At 46.6% G+C, this 16894-nt stretch overlaps 1 protein-coding gene across 1 annotated transcript; it reads right to left on the bottom strand.

Moving 5' to 3' along the window:
- Positions 1 to 435: 435 nt before the first annotated feature.
- On the bottom strand, positions 436 to 16522 carry LOC144143328 (vacuolar protein sorting-associated protein 4B-like). The gene is made up of 2 exons (XM_077675097.1): positions 16206 to 16522; positions 436 to 1528 (listed from the first exon to the last, which is right to left on the bottom strand). Exons 1-2 carry the CDS (start codon positions 16520 to 16522, stop codon positions 436 to 438), a joined length of 1410 nt encoding a protein of 469 aa, XP_077531223.1.
- Positions 16523 to 16894: the final 372 nt, after the last annotated feature.

Raw genomic sequence — 16894 nt, 5'->3', positions numbered from 1 at the left:
TTGAATAAACGTTTCAATCAATCAATCAATCAATCAATCAATCAATCAATCAATCAATCAATCAATCAATCAATCAATCAATCAATCAATCAATCAATCAATCAGTTTTCTTAGCAATTCCTTGTTAGCAATTGCAGACAATCAATATAAAATTCTGGCTTTCATATGAACTACTGGATATGAACTCTACAAATTAATTTGTCGGTTCCTTCAAGGAAACGCAGCCGGACTGGTGTTATAGCGCAATACCATGACTTGCGTTAATGCAGCATCTTAAAACACGATTGTAAGAGTTTGAGCGAATCTCGCTTCAGGTTCACTATCAACATCAAAAAGTTACGCAAGGAGGAAAACGATCCACCTGCCCAATTCGTGCTTGTGAAGTGCCCCTCAAAAACTTTATTTCACGACGACAATAGAAAGAACGTGCGCCGGTCAGACTTCGGCCGAAGCGTCGGGGTCGTCATTTTGAACTTGTCCGTCCTTGAATGGTCGCATGTCCACCTTCAAAACCGAGTGAAGGTTCGACTCCTGGTTGGTCCTGAACGCATCCAACTTGTCTAATTCGCTGCTGGTTACCGAGGCGTGAAACCTGAGCAGCGACGCCTCGAACTCCTTGAGGGTAAGCTCGGGTTCGAGGAGGGCCTCCTTGGGTATCTCCTTCCAGGACAGCTGGATGGCTCCGGGCGTGTCCGGAGCGCACGGCGTGAGGAAGTCGCCGGTCCTGGAGGGGCTACCGGGCCTCCGGTATCCTTCCACCTTGACGAAATGCGTGGCGGCCTTCAGCTTCTGCTTGACCTCAATCCTTGCCTCGCGCTGCAGCAGCGTGAGGTCTTCGCACGTGAAGCCCTCGGTCATCTCCACCAGGCGGGTGAGGTCGGCGTCGGAGAGCTGGTGGCGGCTGTCCTTGAGCCCGCTGATGATCATGAGCTGGCGCGTCTCGTCCGAGGGCAGCGGCACGTACACCCACTTGCGGAAGACGCGGGCCAGAGCGGGGTCCACCGCCCAGGGTGACTTGGTGGCGCCGATGACGGTGACCTTCTGCTTGAACAGTATCCCTTCCAGCAGGCTCAGGAAGTCCGCCTTGACGCGGTAGAGGAAACCCGAGGTCTCCCCGCTGACCCCCGTGCCGCTGAGCGCGTCCAGGTCGTCCAGGAAGAGGACGCTGGGCGCGTGGTTGAGCACCATCTCGAACAGGGTCCTCACGGTCAGGTTCTCGTTGCCCACGACGCACTTGGAGGCGAAGTGCTGGCACATCACGTAGAAGAAGGTCGAGTCGTTGAACTCTGTGGCCAGCGCCTTGCCCACGTGCGACTTTCCGCAGCCCGTGGGGCCGTACAGCACCAGGCTAGACAGCGGACGGCCGTTCTCGAAGAGGCTCGGGTGCTTCACCGGGTACACCACGTTCAGCATGAGTGCGCGCTTGAGCGCCTCCAGGCCGAACACGTCGGACCAACGCACTTGGGCCTCACCCAGCACCACCACACCGCTCGTGTGGAACGCCTTGTGCTCCTCGTACCCGTGCGAGCTGCGTGCGATAGCAGGGCTATTACGACGGCAATGCGCACTGCCCCCCCGTGGGGCAAAAAACACGCAAATGAACAGAAAGCAGTGCAGAAAGCCCATCGCATTCCTAGTGCCTTCCTTTGGTAAATAAACGATTTGCAACAACAACATCCTGCAGGTATTGCACGTGCTTTCCTCGCTCCGGCTGTAGGGTGCGGGCCAGGGTGGTTATTAAGGTATGTGACACCAGAGGGAATACAAAAGATTAAGGGTAAAAAAATTCCCCCACCTCCCCGAAGGGGATCGTGCGGAAATGCGAATGCATTGGGTGCACCGATGAGTGCGGTGCGAGTAATTATCATTAACGGTATACTTAATGAAGAGAGACGAGAGTGTGAGTCCTCCAACCGATGATGACGTTGAAGCAACTGCAGTGACGTCACCGCCAGCGGGAGGTGTAGTGCTCAGGTTGCATTGTGTTACACTTCGGGCTTGCGGTATCGTTGCCGCGAGGGATTCGACTTCACCGACTTCCATCGCTATCAAGGCGCCAGGCGCGCGCTCCACTGCATTATATAGATTCCGAGCGCAGCGAGCGGAGAGAGGGTACGCGGAGAGGAGAGAGAGCCTGCCGAGCTCCGCGATGCGAGCACCCTCACACGCCCGAGCGCGATAATCCTCTCCACTCACTCTCCGCTACTCCGCCCGAGCTCCGCGATGTGAGCGCCGCGGGTCCGCTGCGCCGAGGCGACGACGACGACGACGAAGGCAGAACTACGAGGCGCGCGCTCACGTGCGCTCGCGCTGGAGGAATGCAGGCGCACGCCGACGGAGCACGACAACCCACGACTAAGAAATGCATTCGCATTTAAAATTACCAGTAGCTTAGCTCGGATATGCCAGGATATACGTAGCGCGACCTAAGGTTCAGCTGGTTATTCTTAGCTTTCCTGGTTGTCTATGATTAGCTTGATTATCATGCTTACTGCTGCTTCAATGACACACATACGCTATACGCATTATGTGACACATGTATATTTATCAAGCGGCTCCGGTGCAGCGTCACCTATCGCCCGAGAGATAAGCTGGTTCCACAGGCGCACGCCGGTGTTGCTGCGACGCCCGAGCCATCGGTTGCACAACCAGCCACCCCTCGCGTGATCATCAAGTGGACTGGGCCGCCACGTGCGGAACTGAGGTCGGCGAAGGCGCTGGGCGCGTGGGATGTGTGAGAGACGCCGGGCAGCGAGCAACGTTCTGTGCGCCGTGTGACGTCACTGCTCCTCGCGCAAGCGCAGCACGGCTCTCCAGGAGCCACGCGAAACTGCTCAACCTCGGACAGTGTAGCTCACGCTACAAAAACCACGTGACGGCACTCCCGCCCGCATCGTAAAGCAAAGCCCTCGAACAGGCTCGTTCTGAGTTCGCCAGAACGAAAAAAAAGAATAGAAAGAAGAAATCGCGACCGAGTTTGTGCCTTATCTGCCATAGATTTTCGTAGTAAGTATACTAGAGAGGAAATTGCGCCTGGGAACCCATGTAGGCGTGGGGGGTTACGGCCTTTGGGAAAGATCCCAGCTGCTTGCTTGGTATGCCTGTCGGATTCTTAAGCGTTGTCTTAGGCTTGCTTGCTTCACTATGCAGTGCTATGCCTACGAGACAGCCGCTCCGACCGAAATTGCCGAGACGCGCTTCGCTTCTGCCACTTCGCTTCTCTGGCATGGCTTGGAAACTTGAAATTCACTCAATTAGTTCATGCTCTGACGGCTGTGCTTCATTATCAGCAAAGTGGGAGGACGAGTGCCGGCGAACGACCGTTTACATAAGTACCAGCCCAGAATGTAGACACGTTAGTAGGTAATACGAAGAATGCGCTTCTGGGTTCTTTTTCGCAGTAGCAGCACATATGTTAATAGCGCCCTGACATGTTGAAAGAGCGGGTAATTTGTCGTTGCGAAATTTGTAGCAGATGGTCTTTTAGGAAAACACGAACGAAACACCGCGGAAGCGAGGTGCTCGTTGTCGTGTACCTATTGGTACACTTTCCTGCGTTTTTCAAAAAAAAATTAATATTTGAAATGTTTTCAAAATTTCCATCGTTATGAGTTTCTTCTGAAATATTACATTATTGTTAAGCACCAGCTTAGTCTGCAGAACAGTAAGTACTGGCAGATTCTCATTAAAAAACACGCTTTACATTTTATTCATTTAGCTTTAAAGCAGCGTGTTTCAATTGGCATTTGTGTAGTTACAGACTCTACTTTACGTTTTTGCAGCATTGCATTTGAATTTACGTTCACTAAAACGTTTCAATCAAAGCGAAGGGTGAAACTAAGGAGAGCGCACGGTATACTTGCTACCCATGACGACACAGACAGCCTTGATGTGAGCCGCACAGACACTAGCGCCAGATTCCTCTCTAGTGTATATATTAAGAGACTTATCTGTTTGGAGTAACAAACTTAAGTTATCTGCTACAAGCGCCCCACGAAACTTGCTGTTGCTGCTCATTTCACACATGCCATTATCAAGGTGATGCGCAGTCTCTTCGAGCGTGTTACAGGCAAAGCGGTTGCTTTCGATCAGTCTATTTGAGGGCGCTGGTTTATGAAGCGAGTTGGAGCGGCGTCACGTGGTATGTTTCGGGGGCTTTCTTTATCAGCCAAAATAAATGAGAACGCAATTAGTTCGTCGCTAAAAATACCGCAATTAGATGCCTCTTGTGGGCACCTCATTGTGCCTCATTGAGTGCCTCATTGAGACTTTAATTATTGAGAGAGTACTTAGCCAGCTAGACAATTACAATTAATTAATTAATTGCAATTAACAGCAGAATTGCTAGCTGCTAGTCCACTGTACTGGAAGCATTATGCACTACGTTTTCTTCGAGTAATGTCATTGCTCTTTTTAAAACTATTGGTACATGATAGCCGTGACAACCCGTATCTATCATTTACATGGAAGGTTAACCATATTTCAAAACCTTATGTTAAGCTTTCCGAAAATTCTGTGCTGCTATAAGGCTATCACCACATTTTTAAAAAGACGACTTTTAGCCTATTTTTTTCTCTTGAATACAAGTTTAGCTGGGTAATTTTGGGGAGATGGCATATCCTTCATTTGCAATGGGTGGCCCACAGAGTTACCCATGGCAGGTACTTTATTTTGGGAAGCTTGTGGAAGACACACCCTAAGCGCGACCTTTTATGGCACTTGACACGGCGGAGGTAGCATGGGCAATCGACGTAATCGCTACGCCTGCTATCTTTGCAGCTTTTTCGAGATCTTCGTTGGCGAGGCGACTGTCATCTTCAAGCGTCCGCTGCGGGAAAGGAACGTCGGTGACAGCGCAAGCAAGTTACCGGCATCACATCCGCCAGGGGAAGCGAGCGCTATAAAGACGGCTGTGATTCAGAGGTATGGTCACTTGGCACGGCGGAGGCAGCACGGAGAACCGACGCCTGCTATCTTTGCAGGTTGACATTTTTGCTACACTTCCTTCCTCAGCCGAAAATGTTTTTGTTCTTGCTGCCTCGACTGCTGCCAACTTCTGAGTGCTGCAAGTCTGCACACCATACTCCTGTAACGTACCATGGCTGACCCTGCTCGGTTTCAAGATGAGTTGAGAAAAGAAACGAATGTCTTTAAGAAAAAGTTGGAGCGTGACGCCCACGCAAAGAAATCCGCGAACTTAAGCCAAGCATGGACTTCTTTAGTGTGGAATGTGGAATTCGAAAAAGCTAAGCAGGAGCGAAGCGAGCTAGCGAAGGAAAACAAATCTCTCAAGAAAACAAACGAACAACTACTTTTGGACTGCGAAGCTCTGCGAAAAGAAGTGTTTCAGCATGAGCAACGCATGACTGCCTCGGAGCAATATTCCAGGAAGTGTAACCTTGGAGTGAAGGGTTTACCGTTCGCTGAGGATGAAAACCTTGTTGAAACAGTCAGCGAGATCGGTAGACTTGTAAACGAGCCCATTTCAGAATGAGATATTGATGTCTGCCACCGTGTTCCAGCGAAAAACCCGAATGTCACTTCAAACCTTGTCGAGCAGTTCAAATGCCGTTCAAAGCGTGGCACCATGCTGTAGAAGGGAAGAAAAATGAAACTTCCGATACATGACTTTGGCCACGAGTCTAGCGAACCTGTGTTCATCAACGAGCCCCTGTGGCCTGCAATGAAACTGTTGCGGAAAAAAAGGCGAAAAACTGACGTTTCATTTGGACACGTGGTGGCAAGGTCTATGCGCTTCAAGATGAAAAATCTTCTGTCATGCACATTCGAAGTGCACATGACGTAGAAAAGATTTTGTAAACTGGTCAGGCTTTCGTTGCCTGAACAGTCTATCTTGAAAGATGACTGCATCACCGCGTGATGTTAGCAACATAGTTGAAATCAACCCCGATGTACGCTTTTCTTGCCTGCGCCCATTCGTTCGGCGAGACACAAGGAAGACGAATTATCAGTATTTCTGGGTGAGCTTACTTTTGAATTTGATACTGTCATGTCGACAGAAACATGGTATACGTGCAATGCTGAAATTTACAAGCGTGACGGATATCGAAGCCTTTTTGTGAACGATCTAATAGAAATGGAGGTGGGATGCCTATTTTGCTTAAAATATGTTTGGTTGCGACATTTTGTCAGACTTTTCTTTCATATCCAACGCAGCTAAACGCTTAACGGTTATATAAAATAATTCAATCTAATCCGTAGCGTACCGAGCCCTTGATGCCGATGTAAATACATTTATTGAATTTCTGGACCGCCTCCTCAACAACATTTTTAAATTACGTTATTGGGGTGACTTAAACATCGGCCTCCTGAAACGATCTCCTGCTCAGGAAGCTTTTTTATTAACGGTGGAATCCAATGGCAATTATATTCTGACACAGACGGCTACACGCGTTACGATGCAGAGAGCCACACTTATTGATGTATTTATCTCTTATATAAATATCAGTAACTTACTTTCAGTTGTACTGGAGAGTGCAATCAGCGATCAATTTCCCATTCATGCGCTCGCAAAATTTGCTACGAGTAAAGAACGCGAATTGCCAGCCCAGAATACAGCCTGGCACTCTCTAGCGTTGTTCTCCTCTGCTCTTTCAAATCAACACTGGGACGACGTCTTTTGCTCTGAAAATGCTGACGAGGTGTACGAGGCATTTATTATCTGCTTTAAACGCATATACCACGCCCACTTTCCTGAGAAAACCGTGATAAAGTCTACAAAAAGTCGCAAGCCACTGATAAATCGAGAATGTCTTAAAATGACAATAAAGGAAAACCAGTTACATAAGAAACTTACGAAAACAAAGTCCCCCACTGCTCTCTAGCAAGCCTTAAACAATACCGCAACAAAGTAACGTCTTTTCTCAAAAAACGAAAATAGAAACTTTTTACACAAGGAGTTTGCGAAGGAATCCTGCTGTTGTAGCGCACAAGTTTGGAAAAAAGTTAATAAATTCTTAAACCGGGCCCGATCTCTATCTGGAGTCACAGATCTTGTTTCTGAGGGTGGACGTATTGAGGGGGTGGAACTGGAAGAGAAATCTAAAACGTTTTTTAAAGATATTATCTATACCGGTTTGACTTCTGATATTGCTTACAATACTATACAACGGAACAATATAGCATATTTTTGGAACCAACTGATGACACAAGGTATGCAGCATTTTGTCTTCCTTTAAGAATATTAAGAACAACAGGTCTTGCAATATATATGATAGATGAACTTCAAATCACACCAGTAAAATTTTTCCTCACTCTAATAGCACCTGCATTAACGTATATTTATAACTTTGCCAGAATATTTACAACACTAGAACTTCTCCAAGGCATCTGCAGAAACCTAAAGTAATTGTATTATATCAAGGCGGAGATAAGAATAGTTGTGAAGTTATAAACCGATTTCTATACTACCGGTTTTTTTTCAAAAGGTATTTATTTATTCATTTAGAAAATACTGCAGGCTAAGAATAGCCCAGGCAGGAGTGGGGGTGGTACAATACGAGAACATGACCAAAAAAAAGAAACAATACAGGTGGCACAAACTAACAGGCAAATATACAACATATTACGGTACAAGATCTAAGTCACTTCAAAAAAATTTTCAGTACACCTTAGCATGTTTCCAGATTCAAAAATGTGGTGTGGTAGTTCGTTCCATTCTGTTATTGTGCGAGGAAAGAAAGAGTATTTGAAATTGTTAGTTCGAGCAAAGATAGGAGTCAAGTTTTGTGAATGATATCGCCTAGTTGGACGCGAAGATAACGGAGAAAGAATGTTTGATAGGTCAAGTACACTTTTTTTGCTTAATAGATAGAAAATAAATTTTAGCCTTGCTGTTTTCCTGCGACTTTCTAAAGTTTGAATTTTGTTATCATGCATTAGTTCAGTTGGGGAATCAGATTGGCGAAATCGGTTGAAAATAAAACGGACGGCTAACCTTTAGATTTTCTCTAAATTGTTAATATCTTTTTTAGTATGCGGATCCCACACCTCACATGCATATTCCAAACCAGACCTGATTATTGCATTGTATGCTAGCAGTTTGGTACTGGGGGGAGAACTACTGAGTCTATGCCTTAGCATGCCTAATTTACTACGTGCGGATGAACAAATATTTTCAATGTGAGAAGACCAAGTTAGTTTGTTAGTGATTGTTACGCCAAGATATTTGTAACTTTCTGTTAGTAAAGTGGGGGTACCTTTTATACTGTACGGGTAAATAAACGGCTGTTTCCTGTTAGTGATGCGCATGAACATAGTTTTATCAGGGTTTACATTTATTCCCCAGCGGTCACACCACGTAGTTATGGCTTCGACAGATTGGTGCAGCATTATATGATCATTTGAAGAGTTAATTGAACGGAATAAAAGACAATCATCGGCAGATAAGCAGATTTCTACACCTTGTTTAGCACATGTTGTAATATCATTATTATAAATAAGAAAAAGCAAAGTCCCAAGGACAATTCCCTGGGGAACACCGGAGGTAACAGGGAGAGGGTTAGAATAAACACCGTTTATGTCAACAAACTGTGTACGTGAACTCAAATACGATGCAACCCATTTAACAATTGTAGAGAATTTATGGAATCGAGAACTGTATCGAGAAAATTATTGAAAAAAGATAGTTAAATTTTGCAACAGGTTTAAATTGTTATCCACATCCCAACATTGTTTTTTTGCGAGGTAAATCTACGAAATAAGCTGTATTGTCTCAGAAAGAAATTATTTTTAGCGCTTTTTAAAACAAACAATCATGTGTTGGCATCTTTGTAGATTTTTCGAAGGCTTTCGATCACCTTAACCATAACCGTGCACTTAAAATTAGAACTCTATGGCATACGAGGCACTGCACTAGAACTCCTGAAATCTTCCCTACGTCATTGTCAACAACGCGTTAAAATAGGGCCACATACATCCTCATTTCAAACAGTTAGTGCAGGGGTGCAACAGGGTAGTATTCTAGGGCCACTTCTTTACGAAAAGTTTTCACTCAGCCCGATATGTGTATATACATAGGTAATTCACCGGTGCAGTTTGTAGATGCCGTCAAGATGTTGGGAGCATTTTTTAATAAGACCATGACTTAGGACACTGAGATTCAGTTCATACTGATGGGTATTGTGGCAAAGTTCACCATTATTTTCGCAAAATTTCGGTATTTTCTGCCACAACCTATAAAATCATTTATTTAATATGCACGTTTCGTACACACCTAAATTACTCTTTCTTGGCTTGGGGTACTACCACTAAAACAAATATTAATGAAATATACACCCTCCATAAGAAAGTCATACGCTATATTGCAATCGTAGACTACCTTGCTCACACAAAAGAACTGTTTACTAGTTTCTGCATATCATCGATCTATACTATGGACGAATATTATTTAGCCTTTAAATATAAGCGATGCAATTAACTTAGCTTTCTTGTAATACCGTCTCAGACAAAATCTCTCAGAATATTTTTTTCGCAAAAAAGAAATTTGGCACATTTCTCTCTCTTGTACAATGTACGGACAACAAATGCTTCGACACACACCCTGCCCTCTCTTTTGAATAAATTGTTATCAAAGGCGTGTAATTCCCGAAACATGTTCACTAGTTGATTATCTATGTGCATCATCTATGTAATATTTTCATTTTATAATGTTGTGTTTACATATTTTCCTTTCTTTCTCTGTCGTTAAGCATGCCTGCATGAAGTTTTTTCCCTGTTAGTTTTATGCTGTGTTGTTTCTGCTTTATTTTTATTCTTCGTTCATAAATTCATCCGAGATCGTGTTGTTCTTGTAATATGTAAGGTAATAATGTCATATACGCTCTGTGCGGTTTTGTTCCATGCCTTGCACAGCGGGGCTCGGGCGTCCCTCAAGTGACTTTTTTTCGCTTTTTTCCCGGGCCTACGTGCATCGATCGTTCTTTTTGGCGATGTTAATGAAACTCACTTTGACTTTGACTTAGAATTCAAAGCAAGGTTTTACCTCCACAGGTAGCTGCGCGCAATAACATTGCTGAACACTCGGAATGTCTCGATTAATTAACAGTAATAGTGCCGTCATGTGCCGAAAAGCTGGGCATGACTTCTATTTTTTGATGTTGTGGATAACGGCTGTAGCGCTGTCATCCTCTCACTGCTACCACCCAACGAATTTCAAATTTCCCGCCTTTGCAGTGCTCGCGTGCCCCAGCCTGAAACTGCGCCTGCGGGAGTTCTGTTAATTTTGTGCTTGCTTTTCTAGCCGCTCGTGCTGGCGTTACACTGACACTTTTTTTCACTTAATATCGTAAAAACCAACCCAACGAGCGTTCGTAAGGAAATAAACGTGGGCGACGCCGGTTAATAACGTATATTTTGCCTCAAATATTTCTAGAGTTTTCTTTGCGCTAAACAACGGGGAGATGTATGACAAGCGCCAGCGGTTCACAAGTTTCGAAAGCTTATGACTAGAGACCGGAAGTTTAGGCAAAATGTCTATTTTTTCCTCGAGTCCGTATCAAGCCTATTTGACATATAAGCATGAACTAACGGAAGGGGAGTATCTTAAGCAACACTTTATTGGGCCCATAATGCCTATTTTCACTTTATGGGCTTTTTAGCGCCTATTTTGACTATGTATAAGCCTATATGGGCTTTTTAGCCCCTTAACGGCCTTCTTTGTGTTATATATGCTTTTTTTTAAGAGCGAATGCTCTTTATAAGCGACCCCAAACCATCCACCGCCGGCGGCGGCGTCGGCGGCGTTGGCGTCCGCAGTGCTCCTCTACATTTAAAAAAGAAACAGCATCCGGCGCCAGGTTTCGATCCGAGGACTTTGCGGCCGCAGCGCGACGCGCTACCGACTAAGCCACGGAAGCCACGCTGATATCAGAGTGAGTAACGCGCCTTATATCTTTAACGCATTCAAACTACGTCGTCAGCGGCGTGCGTTGGCGACTCAGCGGCGTTATAGCGGCTTGATAACTGCGTGGTGTACACGTGATACTACAAACCCGATGGAAGAGATGGAAGAGAAGGCGGTGGGCTGCGGGGGCCGAGCGCAAGCGCCGCAAGCGGGCCGACAACCGTGCATTCGCACTTTCACATTCTCCCCCTCGGGGAAATTGCGGGGAATTTTTGTTATATGTCCTTCTGACGCGTTGTTTCCGCGGACCAACAGCGAGAACATTAAAGATGATAGTCTTTCTTGGGCTACTTAAACCCAGAAATTTTGGTCAGTCTGTATATCTGTCTGTCTGTCTGTCTGTAACTCGATTCAGCCACCCGGCCAAAGTAAAATGCTTACTGCGCAATAGTCTTATATACTCACAGCCGAATTAAACAAAAATTACGCTCATCTTCCCGCGAGGGAACCCTGGTGTGATGCGACGAATCGGGGGGTTCAATTGGTGTTTCCGTTGGGTTGATTCTCTAAATCGCGTGAAACGTGTTGTGAACGCGTATGATGCATTTCCATCACAAGCGGTTGTTCCTATTGGCGGTGAGATGTTTGAGTGGCGCCCCCTGGCGCTGACGTCGGCTTAAGGACTCGCGCCGCTGTCGTCTGCTACGCTCCGCTAGTGAGGGGCAGAAGTGCCTGTGCTGGAAACCACCCGCTTTGATGCTTCAGTGCATTAAAAAGTGTATTTCTTGTAATGCAGTTATTTTTGCCAGCTTCTGATACATCTGAATAATTTCAAGCTGCATCCCCCACAAGTTTGCAACACACGAGGAGAGAAAGAAGAACTTTCTTTAGAGCATCGGCCAGAAGATCGTGTGTAACTCGCCCTTTCTAGCTTATTCGCGAGGTTCACCGCTCGGAGCTCCTCGATAAGAGTTCAGAATGCGTAGGCTTCCCTAAAGTACGTTTTTTTTTTTATTGTGGGGTTTAACGCACCGACGCAACGCAGGCGATGAGGCACGCCGTAGTGGAGGGCTCCGGATTAATTTTGACCACCTGGGGATCTTTATCGTGCGCCAAAATCTCGTACACACGGGCGTTTTTGCTTTTCGCCTCCATCAGAAAAGCGGCCGCCGCGGCCGGGAATCGAACCCGCGACCTCGGGCTCAGCAGCGCAACGCCTTAGCCACTGAGCCACCGCGGCGGGTCCCTGAAGTACTTTTGAGATGCTCTTATAAGACTGAGCAGTAAAATGCTACGCACCAAGCAGCGGGCCCTTAGACGCGCATCGCACAGCAGGAAATAAAATGGCTGTCTGCTATTTTTTTTTTCATTGTAATTGACTTGTAGGAATCCGATAAAATGTTTTTTTTCTGTGCAAAACGCATTAATTTTTATGCACCGTCACAAACGTCTTATTAGTAGGCTCGGGAATGTTTGGGAGGCTCACAAAGATTGTGTGGATATTTTCTTCAGGCTGTATTGGCTGTATGGCGTACATACCCTCCTTCACAAATTGTCCTTCTTTATGGCTGCGTGCAAGAAGGTGCATATCCACAGCGTGCGTTGTTTACTCACATGCAAATACAATCAGAAGGTTGGTGCTACGCCTCCGCGATCGCGCCCTACTAGAAGGCGGCTTTTGTGCTCCGAATTTCTATCGTAACCATCATTATAATAATGAACTGACTCTCAGCCCGAATGATTATGACATGATTACGGTGTTGAAGGCTTTAAATAGTGAACGCATTAAATAGTATGCGTGCATATATTACATGAATCGATACCGATGAATATTTCCAAGCAGCTATTTGTTGCTTTCTAACCCTTCCAGGCGTAGAGAAGAAATCCTGGTCTACTCGGGATGGCGTTCTACGAATTGAAAAAAAAAAATTACTCTTACTCTCTTGTCCTGGACTGAGGACCCCGCCACCAAACCAGCTCGTTTTTAATGTTAAATAATGTTTTCTCCTCCTCCTCTTACTCCTCCTGCTCCTGAGTGAAGCTCTGCTCTAACGCATGTCTGAATATTGGGAAAATATGGCTCTGCCATGGGAAATGTACAAAAATATGCCTCCAGGTTTTAACAAATATAGTGTTACAGTATCTTTATCATAGACGTGACTGGTTTTGTTCAATAAAACTCCGTACTGGCTGGAAGGCTGGTTAAAACTAGCAACACACACTGGGTTATTGGGAACTCAGTCTAGTTTTTGCAACCCATATATAGTGCGTGTCGGCATGGTTTCATTGCATGAAAACGTAAAGTGATGTGATACAATACTTTTGGGCGTCCGGCAAGCTTGTAAAACTGTTTTACGTTACGTACGATTACTGGGGATCATAATGCCTCCTGCCAAAGCCAACATCCCCGAAGGCCTGGAATTTGTTTTGGTTTTGCTGTTGTTTCGCTGTTGTCGGTTACTAGCAACTGGCTGTTACCTTTGTTCGAAAGATTGCTTAATACAGAAGCTGTCGCCTAGCTCCGACTCTTCGAGCTCCGCACAGGACCGGCTTCGTAAGGAATGGGGCCACGCCGCCAATATTTGTTCCGTAGCAGTATCCAAAACTAAATTTTAACTCACGCCGTGAGCTAGAGTTTGCGATTTCAAGACCATTCTTATCATAAAAAGTTACGCAGATGCAAAATCTCGCGCGGGCAAGCATCAGACGTCAACCGAGCGCAAAGAAACAGCAGGGAGAGCGAGCCCGAGTGAAGCAGACGACAAATGCGAGAATTCCTAAGCCGACGTCACGGAGGCGCGCTTCGCAGCGCCACCCGTGGTCGCGCTCACCGCCAAGACGCGGGACGATGGGCGTAATTTTACTTTTCATGCACATGCATACGCGAAATGAGAGAGACTACGTGTTTTAGCGGCATTGACCACCCCCAAGCTCTTTATTACATTTAAGAATGATGGCTTTATGGTCAGTAAAGTGGACCGTCAACGGTTGCTGTAGCAATGGTCGGTCAAGCAAGGTCATGTCAAGTGCGAGAGCGAGCGCTTGACTGAACCGCCGCAACGCGATCCCACTTTATATTCACAGCGCTTGAAGAAGAGGAGACAATGAGGGAGAGTCGCGCATGCGCGCACTTGCGCGCGCCGGAGCAGTTGTTAATGCAGCGTTACGCAGCGAAGCGCGCACAAACAAGCGCGCCAGCTGTGGTGTGCTAATGAGCCGGAGTGAGAGTGTTGCACCAGGCTGTTGGGAGAAGAACGGAGGAGAGATGCGGACGGACGGCGCGACGACGACGCAGGAGGGACATGCCTCAGAGCAAGAGATACGTCGCATCTAATAAGCCCGGTTTATATGTTCATACTTGTCAACTTTGTTGAACAAGAACAAGCCATTACGCAAATATAAGACAGGAAATTAGTACACAAGGGATATTTACAGTGTTCCTTTGTTAAGAAATTCCTGGATGCTTGGTTTTTTGATAGCAAATGATATTCTAGAACATCTACTGCAGAACAACGCGTACCGCCTGCTGTTGCCCGCGCCACCTCCGGGCGGCATATGAGAAATCACGCGACAACAGCAACGAAAGGTTCCGCTAGCTAGGTTTCACGTTTTGCTTGGAACACACGTGGAGCACGGCAACGCGGTTCTATAAACCTTGAAGTCGGCCGCCTCGATTCACGTGCGTCTCCGCCGTACTGCGGCGCTGGCATCGAGCAACCCCGCCTGTAGCAGTGGAACGCGGTAAATTCAAATTGCCTTGAAGAAACCTTTAGTGTGTTTACCTTGGGATGAGCGCGACGGAACAGAAACAGCGTGAGAGGTGAGCGGGAAAGCGAAGGGGGCATTTCCTTGGCAAATGTCTACAAAGATTATCGTCTTTTGACGACATTTGCAACGAAAGGAGCAGATACGCGGCCAATTTTTTCCCATCGCCCCGTCCATTGCTAACGCAATAAAACCTCGGCACCGGTGAATCTATGGGATTCAACGGTGCTGTGAAGAGCTGAGCAGGTCGTTCTGCTCTGTAAAGGAATAACTACCTGCAGTTAAGATTTTTCTTCGGATTGCAGTTGTCTTCCAGCAGTAGTCACCGATTCTCCCCCTTCCACCACAGCCAATAGCTACGACTTAAAAACTCGGCTAATGGCGGAAAAGTACTACAAATACACTTGCCGGTGCTAGTAACAGCATTGCAGACGACAAAAGCATCGTAGCCGAAATAAACAATTTCGGCTGCGATAATAAACCATAAACACTACAAAAAATAACAATAAACAATAAACCCCACGCTACACTTGAACGTGACTTGGCCCATTTGTGTGCTTATTTCGCGCTCTTAGCAAAAAGCATTTCCGCAGCTGAGAGCTTGGGCGCCACTCTGACTAAGAATGCTGAGCTTATTTCGAAAGTCCAGGACTTACCCGCCAGAACCCCCAAAGGACCGGTTCCTGATAGAGCCATTCGTGTCTGACAATCTGCCATTCTGTCTGACATAAAATTCCTGGATTCCCTGTGCTAAAAGAGCTGCCGAAGGTTCTGAGCACGAAACATAATGATATTTCAGATGGAATAAGCTCATGAAGTGTCCCTAAGAACAAGCACGCTTTTCCAACTTCGGTGAACGTTGAGTGTTGTTTTTTTCGCACACAATTATCGACCCAAACGATGTACAACTTCAAGCCGCAAATAATTGCGATGGGTGTGGCTTACCATTTCTTTTAAGCTTTTTTTTTGTTGTCGAATCACCTTGCATTTCACGTAAATCTGTTAAAATAGCAACTCTTGTGTGACTTATTTTCCCGAATAACATATAATTACTCTCCCACACAATACGTGTCCGCAGTTGTAACTGCAAGTCATAAATTTGTAGCAAAATATGCTGCTCAAGTTAATACGAATAGAGCTTATACGTGCATAAACGACAATATTTGGTGCCTATGAATGCCTAAATGGCCCTTTTCAATGCATATTATAGGCGCCTAAAGCCGTGATTGTTCGTGGTTAAAGTTCCGGTCTCCACAAGCTATGACATATAAACCGCTTGGCTTTCGAAGCCTCTGTGGGACGCCGCTACGACGGTACGCCATGCGGCTCTATATAGTTAGGTCCGTTATCTCCATGCGCCACCTGATTCCTGAAGTCGCCTGAGATCGAGCGTTAAAGCTAGCTACAACGACAAGGCGAGCGCCTAAAGTGCTCTCACTTAAAAGGTAAAGACAATACAGGCGCAGTTTTCCCCGATATGCCATGCAGGCAACTAGCCCAACTCAAGCTGGAGAGAAATTGTCAAACGACTCCCGCGATTTCTCAGTCCGCACGCAGCAGCGCAGGGGCGGCTTACGGCTGGCAGAGGCTGAGGCTGCTACTCCTGGTGATGAGCCTCTGCTGCTGAGCGGCGCCCGAGGACGACGGCGCCGGACTGCTGCTGCGCGGCGCGCACTCGGCGTTGCCCGCGCGCGCCCCGAGGAAGCGGATAAACTCGTGCGTGCGCTGCAGGTAGCCGCTGCTCTCGGCGCGGATCTCCTTGGCCGCCACGAAGTACAGGAACAGCGCCTGCTTGTAGAGCCGGAAGGCCTCGCTCAGGTTGCGAGCCTCCTCTTCGGCCGCCGCCCGACGGCCGTAGTCGATGGCCAGCCGGACCGCCTCTTCGGCGTTCATGCTTCCGCTCCTGCCCCGCTCTTCCTCCGAAACGATCGGGAAAAGACGGCAACGGAAACACCACACTGAGGCATCGCGTAGCGTATTGGCAAGGCGCGAATTTATGCTTCACAGGGAAAGCTTTTCCGGACACTCTTGAAGAGAAGTTTTCCTTGCCCCTTCCATTCACTTTGAACATGTATCTCTGACATATCACAACGGTATATGTATAGTTGAGAAGGTTCTTGAATTTACAGCGCAAACAACTAAAAAACAAGGGCGAGAGGGAGAGGGGGACGCACGGGCGCCTACTTACAACTGCCGTTTATTGCTGTGACATCTGGTATATGCATACAGCGGATATCAAGTCAACACGGAAATGGAAACATACAA

This window comes from Haemaphysalis longicornis, unplaced genomic scaffold (assembly GCF_048455015.1).
Source record: "Haemaphysalis longicornis isolate Haplotype H1 unplaced genomic scaffold, Haemaphysalis longicornis Haplotype H1 scaffold_6, whole genome shotgun sequence".
Taxonomy (NCBI): Eukaryota; Metazoa; Arthropoda; class Arachnida; order Ixodida; family Ixodidae; genus Haemaphysalis; species Haemaphysalis longicornis.
The sequence above is the reverse complement of the archived record's forward strand: the minus strand, read 5'-3'. Positions and strand labels throughout refer to the sequence as shown.

Coding starts and splice junctions, on each gene's coding strand:
- LOC144143328 (XM_077675097.1), bottom strand. CDS start 16,522: ATGAACGCCGAAGAGGCGGTCCGGCTGGCCATCGACTACGGCCGTCGG. Junction 1,529..16,205: donor AGCCTCAGCCTCTGCCAGCC/GTAAGCCGCCCC, acceptor TATCGCACGCAG/CTCGCACGGGTACGAGGAGC.